At 36.8% G+C, this 12856-nt stretch overlaps 1 protein-coding gene across 6 annotated transcripts in view; it reads left to right on the forward strand.

Annotated features, from left to right (window-relative positions):
* NBEA (neurobeachin) overlaps positions 1-12856 on the forward strand; it is a 783989-nt gene that overhangs the window by 195197 nt on the left and 575936 nt on the right. For all 6 annotated transcript variants that reach the window (XM_072611897.1, XM_072611896.1, XM_072611899.1 and 3 more), the window contains one exon: positions 8768-8876. In XM_072611897.1, coding sequence (XP_072467998.1) covers positions 8768-8876 — 109 coding nt within the window. The remainder of the gene's footprint in view (positions 1-8767; positions 8877-12856) is intronic.

Here is a 12856-nt window from a genome sequence, read left to right on the forward strand (position 1 = left end):
GGAAGCAGTTGTGAGACTGTATCTCCATAGGGAGTTGCTTATCAGGACTGCCTACCACTGCAGGCAGTGGGCTTGAAAGATTATCCAGAAAGATGGGTGTATTAATCATGTAAGAAGCTGCAGTGAGGAATGCAGAGAGCAGGTTGGTCACTGAGCAGAGCAGGAACATTTCCCAACTTTAGTATGTGAACAAGGCAGAAAGAAGCAGCGTCAGCAGTGAATTCAGTGAAGGAAATATCAAGGGTTCATTTGGTCAGACAAGACAAAGCAGACTACTCATATATTCACTGTTGGGAAAGCCCAACACCAACAGAATTCTGCCAAGAGAACTCCCTCTGCTGGCAGGGTGGAGCAGTCAGATCGTTACCAGCCTGGCATTGTCGCTCTTTGTGAAAGCTGCCCTTACCAGATGTCAACAGAGCTTTCTTTAGGCAGCTTCCTTCCCAGTGGTTGACAAGGGAGATTTCTTCAGACTTTAAAACATGCTTGGGGTTTCAGATTGCTGGTGAGAATACCCTTAAAGAGGCTAGTGAAGTACATCTATGTGTCCTTGAAGATAACTAGCCTAGGTGCAATCCATGCCAAGAGAATCACTATTATACCCAAAGACATTGAATAAGTTCGCAGAATACAGGGCAGAAAAGATTAAGTGAAGGCAATTTTCTAGTTTTTTTAGTGAATTCTATAAAATGCCTTGGTTTTAATTTATAATCTTTTTTGTAAGAACTTGTTTATAATATGTTGTTGCATTTATACTTAGGTCATTCCATCTTTCACTCAGGATAAATGGAAAATGTGACTGTTCACAGGACTCAGTGATGTGATGAGCATTGTTGCTCAAGAGTGACAGGTTGCTAACATGAAGAAGGGATGAATGTTATTTATTGTTTCTCATGATGCATATTTCTGTATGTTAATGACTTGTTGTGTAGCTGAAATCATAACGTACTAGAACTGATATAAATCTACACAGAGTCCTTTTACAATCTATTGAAGACCAAGAAAAGAAAGTTCTTGCCACCAGAGTCCTTAGCACTGTTAAATAGTTCAACATCAGAAATTGATATGATTTTTTATCATTGAAAATGACATTAAAGAAGAGTCATTACCATCTGATTTGTCACTGCAAGTAAGGACCATGGGATATTTCCATATGACTTGTATTTGAAACTTTCCATATGGGTTGTCTCTTCTATTGCAGTGAGTTCCTTGAGAGCAGAGATTGTCTGTAATTCTATTTATGTCTCCAGGTCTGAACATAATGCTATGCATATAGTTAGTGCTTAATAAATCTTTTATTTATTCATTCATTCACTCCCATATCCATCTACCCCTTGACCCTCCTTCTCCATTTATATGGCTGCCACTATAGTTCTGACTCCCATCACCTGTCACACTCAGATGATTGTAGTAGTCTCCTGAATGTTTTCCTTGTGTCTGGATTCTACTTTTTCTACTCTGTGGAGACCACCCATAGATTAAAGAACTAATACTTTGAACATAACTAGGAACTAGGATTGGTCCTAATTAATACAAAGCTAGAAGAAAGAATAAAATTGAAAAAGATATAGCATACAATTAAAAACAGCTTTATGAGAAATAGAGAAACAGGGAGGAGGGAAAGGATTTCCTGGCTTCCAGGATGACTCAGTCAAGATTTGGTAACATAGATAAAGAGACTGACCAGCATATAGCACAAAATCATTCAGATGTTGTATATAAATCTTCATTATGAAAACAGGAATGTGTTCTGAGTGGGTCGAGACCACAGACCCTGCCTCTTTAGCTTACCTTTTATCCTAGCTCAAATTTATTTGTAGCTAAGCCAAAGAGGATCTTAGGGTTATACAAGAGTCGCTAACCATAAATTAGATTGTTGTCTGCTTTGATGTAGAAGACAGAAATGGGGAATGTAAAGGAAAGAGTTACTCTTAGCTATATAACCTGCCTGATTTTTGTTAGCTTTATGTGGTGGTTGTGACTAAAGAGGGGTCTTAACTCTGCTTATCAGGGAGAGGTTCTAGACATCATAGTCTGGGAGACTGAAACAAAAGACTTTATCTAATCCAACAGTTAGTAGCTGGGAGCAAAACCTAGCTGAGAAATGTGTCTGCATGTGTCAAGTCTAGGAGAGCCCAGGGAACAAAGCAGAGAATTGGCACATATAAAGTAGCCAATGATGTTCTTGGTCTGGTAGATTTAATCAAGAAGAGAAAAATCTAATTTGTCTTCTACATGATAGTTCTTTATTGCTTGAACAAAGTTGTTATGTCCCCAAAGATTGCATCTCTTCAAGTTGAACATCACTAGTTCCTTAGATCTCATATGACATGAATCCTAGGCCTTTCATCATTTTGTTTGTACTTGTCTAGATGCTTTCCAGCTTATTATTGCCCTTAAAAGGCAATGTCCTGAACTCAGCATGTCTGAGTATGCCAGATGTCATCTTATAATGGCAGAAAATAATGGAACTATCATCTGCCTAGTTCTGAGCACAGTGTTTCTTTTTATACAGACTCTGATCACATTAGTCTTTTGAGCCTGCCATATCATACCTAGTCCACTCTTAAGGTGATAGTCCACTAAAATCTACATGTCTTGCTTGGGGAAATTGTATTCTAACTATGCCTCCTTTTTTACTTTGGAAATGCAATTTTTGCCTTCAAGTATATAACTTTATATTATTTCCTAATTAAAAATAATCTTATTAGATTTGGCCTAATGTTCCAGATCTATCAAGATTTCTGTTTTAATCTTGTCTCTGTCATTCAATGTTTTAAATAAACCTACCAGTGTTCTTTGCACTACAACAGGCCTGTCTTTCTGTATACAGAAGTATAAGATATATTATTCCTGTTCTCCTAAAAATCTTTGAACTTCTTAAGAATTATTCTTTTAAAAATATTTGATAACTGTATTTTACTCTAATTGATTTTCTTTGAAGTCCTGCACTTTATACATTTAAAAAATGGGGGGGGGGGTCTATGACATGAAAAAGTTTGTAAACCCTTGCTTAATCTTTTTCCCCTGTGTACACTAGCTCAGTTATCCTAAAAGTCTATTCATCATGGTTTTGCTAACTAGCTATGAAATCTTCAGTAAGTTATTTTGCCTCTCAACCTCTCTTCCTGATTACAAACTGTGAATCAGCCAGGGCTGTTCCAGACATTCTCCTCTTTCTACATTTTTTCTTATTTTTTTTACTATGGATTCAGTTATTTCTATGCTGATAACACGCATGTGTGTGTGTGCATGTTTATGCATACATAAAAATGTATGTATGTCTGTATATATATCTACCTATCTATATATACGAATGTATGTGTTGTCCTTTTCTCTCTTAAATTCTATTCTTGAATTACCATCTACTTACTATCATCTTAACCTTGATGTACATGGGATTTTAAATCAGTATAATGAAAATGAATCTCAGTTTTGTAAACTCTCCCATTTTTTGTTTTGTTTTTTTTGCTAGTCCCACCATCCTAATAGATCCTATGTTCACAACCTTGGAGTAATTTTTGACCCTTTCCTCACCTTCAACTTCCATAGGCAGTAAATTTTCAAGTCTTATTGATTCTACCTCCAAAAAATCTTTTGCATTGTCTTTCTACTGATGTCACCTCTACCCTTCTTCACCCACTCTTTAGCTCTTACGTGGATCATTATAATGGCATCTTAATTGACCTCCCTGTTTCTGATCTTTCTTCTCCAATATATCCATTCTGTAGCTTGATAATTGATTTTCCTGAAACACATATCTGACCATGTCAACCCCTATTGAAAAATTTTCATTGTCTTCCTTTTTTTCCTCTAGGATTTGCTACATCCTCATTTGAACATTTAAAGCCCTCTTGATAGTAACCTGGCTCCCATCTATTTTTCTAGTTTTACTTGATATTTTTCCCTTTACCCCTTCTGTATTACAGTAAAACCATCCTGCTAGCTGTTTCCTGTCGGATATTCTGTCTGCTTGTATGCATTTGCACAAGTGGAATCATGTCTGGAGGCCTCTGTCCTTACATACACACCTTCTTGAATCTTTAGTTTCCTTGCAGGCACAATTCAAGTACCATCTGTATGTGAGTCTCTTAGTTATTCCATCCCCCACCCACTTTTCTTCTTGAAATTACATTGTATAAATGCTGGATATGCTTCTGAGGATACTGTTATCACTCCAGAAGAGTATAAGCTTTTTGGTGGCAGGGACTGTTAATTTCTTAGTTAATTATTAATTAATTTAATTTTCTCAGAGCCTAACACAGTGCTTTGCATACAGTAGTACATAATATTTGTTGAATTAAATAGTACGGTATGTATAAGAAGAAAGGGTTTGTGGCTTCTTGTTTCTTTCTCCCAGAGGAAAAACATTTTAAAAATATTCTGAGATTAACCCTGGATTATTAAAAATGCTTCTTATTTAGGTTTAACCTTTTAGAATCACCTAGACTTTATAGTTAGAAGCAAAAATAGTTTACTTATGTGATATCAAGATATTTTCTTATTCTTAAGAATTCCCAATACTTGGTCAGACCACCTAATCTCTACAGAACTTTGCTAGGGTGGAATCTTGTGAATTCAAATTTTTCCCTTCCTAGCCCAGGGAAAGTCAATCACTCAGTCAGTAAGCATTTTTATATATTTACTATGTGCCAAGCTTTGTGTTGAATACTGAGGATAGAAAGAAAAGAAAAAAAATGTCATTTCCCATAAATAGCCCACATTTTATTGGAGCTAGAAGCCACTTGCAAATTTCTACTGCATCTGTCTTAAGGATCTGGAAGCTTCAGCTGGGCAACATCAGAACTTTGTTTACTCTGAGATACTATAATTGCTTTCCTAGTGGAGCAACATGATGCCCAGAGTCTTTAAAAGTACAGACAACTTTGAATAATGTAGTTTGATAATAGTAAAAAACTACTTGGGTTGAATCAGCACTGGTATTTCAATATACAATATTAAACCTCAGTAGAAAGAAGCAATCTCAGAACCTCCAGATCTTAACAGAACAAAACAGCACACCAGTTTTCTTTCTCTTGGTTCCTCCTATATCCTCTTCCCATGTTACTTCCATAACTTTGTTGTGTCAACAAGATTCTCCAATCCGGGTCTACACTAGGATTGTGTCCTCTTTTAGTATGCCTCTTACATATAATAGAACGTCATGAATTCAAATTAATTGATATTAATATTAATTAAAATTCTTGAAAAATCTAAGTAACAGAATAAAGGCGAAATCATTTTATAGAAAAGGTTTGGTATAAGCATTTTTTTTAAGGTGTCAGCCTAACAACAGTTTGTAATTGTTTTATCTGTTTCCTGTTTATGTAACACTATTTAGTAAAGTAAAAAAATCTTAACTGTTGATTAATTATATTACAGTTGGGAAAATTTGAGTATTGTTTCTTTGTATGTCATAGCACTTAGTAGGATACATTGCATATACCAAAGACTTAACCATTGATTGTTGTACTGACTGAGAGACAAGCTTATTTATGCTGTAATTGAACTCTTTAGAGTTCATACCACCTAGTAGTATTGCTCTCACCACCTCTGATGTGTGTAATTACCCACTAAAATAAAGTTTGCACAAAGATCTCAGGATTAAGAGGAAGAGATGGATTTGTTTCTATCTCTATTTTCTTCATTTGTATTAAGTGTATAACTTTTATTTCTTAAAAAGAGATATTGGAGGGATTCTGTATGTAGTATCAGATTTTGTAACTAGTTAAGAATGAGTTCAATTAACCCCTGCTGCTTCTTTGGACTTTTATCCAGGCACTCAGGATTACCACTATTTTTGGCTCTGGTATCTCCTTTCTTCCATGTAAATTCACAATCACAATTATGTGCGAAGTTTCACTTCTGTAGTTATCATTAGAAAGTAGGGCCCCTTTTAATATTTCCACCCCATGGTTTCACCTAACTTTTAATGGGAAGGAGTTTTCTGAACTGTTCTAGGGGGAAAGAGATCTATCAATTGAAGGGACTTGAGTTGTTTTTGCAGTGTATATAGAGCCCACAGAGTGACAAGGAACCTTGAAGCCCCAAGTAACTCCTTTCATAGAGTGGAACAAGGAAGGATCTGAGAGGGTCAGTTGGAACTATGTATACAAACAGTCCATTGTTATCAGATAAGTCATCCTTAAGGTCAGAACCAAGAAATAGCTTTACTGGAAAGACTTCTCCCTTCCTGGAGTTGATTTGTTGATTTGTTGAGGCCATGGCTTTTGAGAGATGGCATGCCCAGCCATAAGAGGTGACATGAGCATGACAGAGGATGATAATAAAATTATTATTTCAGGAGATCATTCCAGTTTTCAGCTACGTTGCTTGCCTGAGGATAGTATAAAGAGATGGAAAACCAAGCAGTGGGCCTAATCTTTGACCTTCTCAGTGAATTGGGTCCTCTGGTAAGCATCAATGGGGCAGGAAGTGGATGATTTGTTCTGTGGAAGATCTGATAGTTGTTCTCACCATGGCAGACTTGATTGGCATTGCAGTCTGCCATAACCTAAATAGGTACCAACTGGGACAGGCGCAAACCATTTGCTCTGAGATTTTAATGGGAAGAAGGACAACATCAATTTGCCAGTTGGAAACATGTTGGCAGCTATGCAATATTATGCCATGCTTATCTTTCAGAGGTGGGCATTTTGATTGACATAAGGAATATAACCATACAGAGTAGTTGCCTCATCTTTTGTTAGGAAAATCATATAACTGCACTCACGACCCTCTTATCCAAATTATTCATTAAACCAATTACTCAACCTCTCATAAAGGTATTACCCTGCATTATCTGTTTTTGTTATGTGTGTTAGGCAGCCTTCATTCCTTCATTGAGCCTTACCCCTAAGGTCTTTGCTTTTTATTATCTAATTCTCATCTTCCCAGGCTCTAAACTGGAGTGGGGTGGGAGGAGGACCCTGTGGCCTGGAGGCCACACGTAACCTTCTATGTTCTCAGTTTGTAGCCCTTTGACTGAATCCAAACTTCACAGAATAAATCCCCTTAGTAAAAGGATTTGTTCAGTAAAACTTGGACTCAGTCAAAAGGCTGCATCCAAGGATCTAGAAGGGCACCTATGGCCTCAAGGCTGGAGGTTGCCTACCCCTGCTCTAAAACATTTAGTCAGACACATAACCTTTGCCCAGGAGTAAGTGTAGATGAAGTTCTTTTCTGTCACATTTCTTTAAGACCCTCTTACTTACCAACTATGCATGATGGAACTTAGCTGAGTTGCAGGACTTGTCAGGACTTCTTTCAATCAGTATATTCTGTCAGCAGATTAATGGCTGCTAAAGCAGCCCAATTTCATATGCCTCTTGCAATAGGCAGTCATTGATAAACCAGGCAAAACAATGTTTCTCAGGAGCCTGTTGATCTCATTGAGGAGTTAGACTATTGTCTCTTGCATCTTCAAACTCATAATGGTCAACTCTGGGCAAAGGGTGATGGTATTATCTTGTATCGTCCAGTAAATAGCAACTATAACTCAGTAGTAGAAGAGTATCTTCATTTCAAAAGTGTTTTTTCAAGTGACTACTTAAAGGAGCTTGCAATTCCATAAGCCTAATGGCCATTTGCTTTGGCCATTCCACACTCCTTTCAAAAGTTCCGTTTTGTTTGATCTTTGTGGTTAGAGACCTCCAATAATATGGACCCAAGATCTTAAAGGCCCCAAGAGAGAAACTACCAGAAGGCTTACTTTTAATCTTTCAGTGCTATTTCTTGTTCTGGATCCCACTTGAAAGAGTTAGACTTGCAGGTGATTTGGTGAATGGGGGCCATCAGGATACGTAAATGGGGAATAGGTATTCTCAAGAGCCAGTAATGTCCAGTAAGTCTCTCTGCTTCCTTTTTAGATTATGGAAGAACTGGTGTTAGTAATTTATTCCAATGTCCAAAATCACCTGAATAATTACTACACCCCTGCTTTCCTCAGAATTTGGCTGAGTGAGCTGGACTTTCTTGGGGTCAGTTTCCCATTCTGTGTTCCTCCTGTGGACCATTGTCTGATTTAGGATCTCAGTTAATTCCAACCATATCTGGAAACATTGTGTCATTAGTGTAGTAATATACCTCAGTGCCCTGAGGAAAGGAAACCTCTTCTAGGCCTCTGTCCACTAGACTCTGGCAATTTGAGGGTGTTTAGGTAGCTCTGTGGAAAAATGGTGAAGGTATACTGGACTCCTTCCCAAGTGAAAGCAAACTGCTCTTGACTAGTGTCAGCCATAAAAATAAAGAAAATAAAAAGCATTGGAAAGGTCTATTAACCTATATGACTCATCCTCACCCTGGGTTACCTGGTCTCCCACATTGATAGAGTTGCCATAGAATGGGCTGTACTGTAGAAAAGAGGTACCATAAATTTGAAATACTTCACATTTTAGAGTTTTTTATGTGCTGGTTATTCTTATGGATTCTTATTCTCATTTCTATATGGCTCTTTTAAAATATTTGATTATATATGCCTGCTCTTTAGAAAGAGTTGGAAATGTAGGTGATATCAAAAACTAATATAGCAATAAAATTTATTTTAGAAATTAATTCTGAAGTGTTATAGCCCTTAATTAACATTAAAACTACTTAAATAGTAGTTTGAACTTTTGGTGACATTTTTCATTAAAATTTTAATTTGTGTACATGCACTTTTTATATGATAAATGTTTCAGACAGTTACGCATTTGTTTGTAGATGCCTTTTTCTTCCATTGTTTTATGATCAGAGAACCAATTGTGTTGTGGTTTTGTTTCTTCTGTAGGAGAAAAGTTGAAATTATGCATACCCACAGTCTTTTTACTCTTCTTGGAGAGAGGTTGATGCTGCATACAAATACTGTGACTGTTACTACATACAACACACTTTATGAGGTAAAAGAAAACTAATAGATAAAAGCATAGGAAGAATCTTTATTATTTGATCTTAACAAATTTATAAATGCCTTCAAGTTTGTGTTTTGCATAATTGCATGTTATCATAGGATTCAACAAATTAATCGACTATTTATTAAGCATTAGCTATGTGCAGTTCACTGTACTATATATGTGCTAGGGAATATATCCAGGGGTGGGGAACCTGTGGCCTGAGATCACATGTGGCCCTCTGTGTCTTCAAGTGTGGTCCTTTGACTTAATCCAAACTGCAAAGAATGCATTCCTTTTGCAGGGTTTGGGTTCAGTCAAAGGGCTGCTCTTCAGGACTTAGAGGGCCTCATGTGGTCTAGAGGTCGCAGATTCTCCAGCCCTGTATAGATTCTGCTTTCCTTAAATTTAAGGAAATTTAAAGTCTAATGGAAGAATGATATTCAGAGATAACTGATTAGAGGGGAAAATGAAGCCAAAGTGCTGTGAAAAGTTTGAAGCATAGAAGATATTTTTCAGGGGGAATTTGGGATGGTTCCACGGAAAAGATGGCATGTGACTAATCCTTGAATGAAACAAGGGACATAGCAGGTGAAGACAAGGAGAAATCATTTCTAGTAGCTTATTTAAAGCTGCATAGACAGGAAAGGGCAAGATGAAAGTAGTCTCATTTGTTTAGAATTTGTTTAGACAAATGGACTTAATATGAGGTAAGTATAGATGTGTTGTTGGGAATTAATTTGGGGAGGACTTGAATGTTAGAATCAGGAGTTTATTCATTTAGATAGTGAGTTGCTACTGAAAGTTTTTGAGTAGAGAAATGGCTTGTTCAAAATTGTACATTAAGCAGTATTGTGAAGGATGGTTTGGAATGAGATAGATTATTTTATTTGCCTAAGTGACAGAGCCTTAAAAGAAACTTTGTTGCAGTGGAAATTAAGCGGAAGAGACAGAATCAATAGGTATTGCAGTTATAGAATCACCAGGATCTGTCAGTTGAATAGTTGTATAAGGAATGATGGAGAGGTAGGAATGGATGATCCCAAGGTTATGAAGACTGGGTGCCTAGGAGAATGGTATTGCCATCAACAGCAGTATGTCAGCAGATAAGGCACAATTTGGAAGAAGATGGTAGATTTGGTTTGGTGCATGTAGAATCTGAAATATGTCCAGGTGGAAATATGATAAAGACAGTTGAAAATATGGATTTCAAACTCTACAGAAAGATCGAGAGTGAGATTTGAGTATCAGTTGCCTTATTGAACCTTTGAGTTTGTATTTGATCATCAAGGAAGGGAATATAATGAAAAAATAAATAAAGGCCAGCTATTGCACCCATTTTAAAGGGATGTGAACAATATGGGGAGACAGCAAAGGAACAAAGAAAGACTGATCAGAGAGGTAGGGTGAAAACCGAGAGAGAGAGCGTTGTTGGAGAAACCAATGAAGATAGTGAGCAGAATGCATAATAGTATCTGGTACTACACAGAGTTCAAAGAATAGAGCAACAAAAAACTGTTCATTTGATTTAAGAATAAGTAGGTCATTAGTGACTTTGAAGTCACTTTTCAGTACAATGCTAGAGATGGAAATTTGGCTGCAAGAGGTTGAGAAGTGAGTCATTAGTGAGGAAGTGACATAATGAGTCTGTTTCTAGGCATTTGGCAATAAAGGGAAAGAAAGAGCTAGCCTTATAATTTGAATGGATTTCAAGTTCAAAGAAAGGTTTTTGTGTAGTGGAGAAGGAAACCTGAGCATGTTTATGAATTGAGTGTTAGAAACCAGTATTGTTCAGTTCTCTGACTCTTCGTTATCTCTTTTGGGGTTTTCATGGAAGGATACTGGAATGCTTTGTCTTTTCTTTCTCTAGTGGATTAGGGTAGAGATATTAAATGACTTGCCCAGCATCATACAACTAGTTAAGTGTCTGGGGCCAGATTTGAACCCAGGTATTTTAGACTCAAGGCCCAGTGCTCTATCCACTGAGACACCTAGCTGTGCCTTCAGAAATTATTAACCCATAATATATTTTACTGTCTCTGGAAAGAGGGCAAGTAAAATAGATGAGATGCTACTGGTGTCTCTCCTCTGGAGCAGGATTAGAAGAAGAGTATTTTTTTTCAGTTTAATCAGTTTTGTCATTTTATTTTTCATATCACCATAGCAGCCTTCCTTCTCTCCCTTCTCAACTAGTAATTTTTAACGCACGTGTGCACACACATACACACACACACACACACCAAAAAAAGAAAAAAAAAAAAGTCAATATAACTAATTACTAAGGCAAAAAAAAATCTGAAAATATGTACAAAGTTTATGGGCCTCTTACCTCCACAAAGGGGCAGTTTAGAAGTGTCTTCTTATATCTTTCCTTTTGAGCTATGCTTGTTCTTTATAGTTGGGTTTTTATATTTCTTTCATTTTCGTTCTAGTCATTGTTGGGGTTTTTTGTTGTTGTTGTTGTTGTTAAGTTCTATGAAGTGTCCCTTTGCTAATTTGATTGTTATATATCATTAAAAGAGTAAATCAGCTTTGGTAGTATTGTCATTTTTATTATATTGGCATGGCCTAGCCATCAAGACTGAACATTCCTTCAGCTATTTAAGGTATTCTTTATAGCCCCAGTCGGACACATTGAAGCTTGACTCTAGCACAGTGATGTCATTTTGGTCCTTTTCAAGAATGAAGGACAACCACCACCTATTTTCATAAGGAGCCCTTTGTAGTTAAAGTATATAAGAGTCTTGAGACTCTTATATTGAGAGTCTATGCATCTGAGCAGATTTAACCCAGCACATAATTCTCATTTTGATCTATACTATCATTGCTCCAGGTTAGACCGTTGTGGTGGCAGTGTTTCCATATACCTCATATTTTAATCTTTTGCTTATACCTTCGTCTTCCTTTTTTTCCCCTCGTTACTTTCATTTTGCTGCCTCCTACCTACCATTACCTTACCCAAAGTATTAGGGTCATTGATAATTTGAATAGTCCTGCTCCCATGCTAAGTCTGGGAGCAAAACTGTCTTCCATTTGATGACCTTTTGTCTCCAATTGCTTTGTGTCAGGATCTTTTGATATAGCTTAAAAGGTAGATTATGCGTACCAGCAATATTGATAAATTATTTTGTTAGCTTCCTATGTAAATAGAACTACTAGGTTCTTAGTGCAAAAGGCAGAATATCAAACCAGAAGAAATACAAATCAGAAAATAGTATTCCATGTAACTAAAATGCCAACTTATTTAAACAAAATTTTGATTGCCAGAAAAAAATTTAAATGAAGGGAGGAAAGGCCATTGCCTTTGGTTTTGATGGTGTCATACAGAATTTTAAAGCTTGTATTTATCATAATAAGTTGCCATATTAAAGAGAGTAATAGAGCCATTCTCCCCTTCCCCCACCCCAATTTATACTGAATCTCTGTCAGAGAGAGATTTTATTGAAAGGCAATACTGATTTAAAATACAAAGAGATTTGTTAAACTTTATGGAGGATGATAGTGCAAGAGCATAAGCCAGTAGTCAATCAATTTAGCTAAATAAAAACTAACCTTCATTAAACTCCTACCTGTTACAGGAACTGTGCAAAGCACTGGGGATACAGAAAAAGACAAAAAGATCCAAAAGCCACAAACGAATAACAAACCAACCAACTCTTCCTTTCGAGAAGCTTATGGTGTAATGGAGATAAAATGCAAAAAGCTATATACAGACAAGACATACAGGATACCTTGAGTAATCTCAGAGAGAAGACACTGGGGTTAAAGAGGACTGAGAGAGGCTTTGTAAAAGTGAGACTTAAGTTGAGACTTGAAAGATGGCAGGAGAAACTAGGAAGTGAACATTAAATAGGAAAGTGTTTCAGATCTGGGGAAAGCCAGTGAAAAGGCTTGGAATTGGAGATAGAATGTTTAGGGAAGAGCAAGGAGACCAGCATCAGTGGATCTCAGAGTATAGAGTGGAGTAAGGAGTAAAAAGACTGCAAAAG

Source organism: Notamacropus eugenii, chromosome 5, assembly GCF_028372415.1.
Source record: "Notamacropus eugenii isolate mMacEug1 chromosome 5, mMacEug1.pri_v2, whole genome shotgun sequence".
NCBI classification, from domain to species: Eukaryota; Metazoa; Chordata; class Mammalia; order Diprotodontia; family Macropodidae; genus Notamacropus; species Notamacropus eugenii.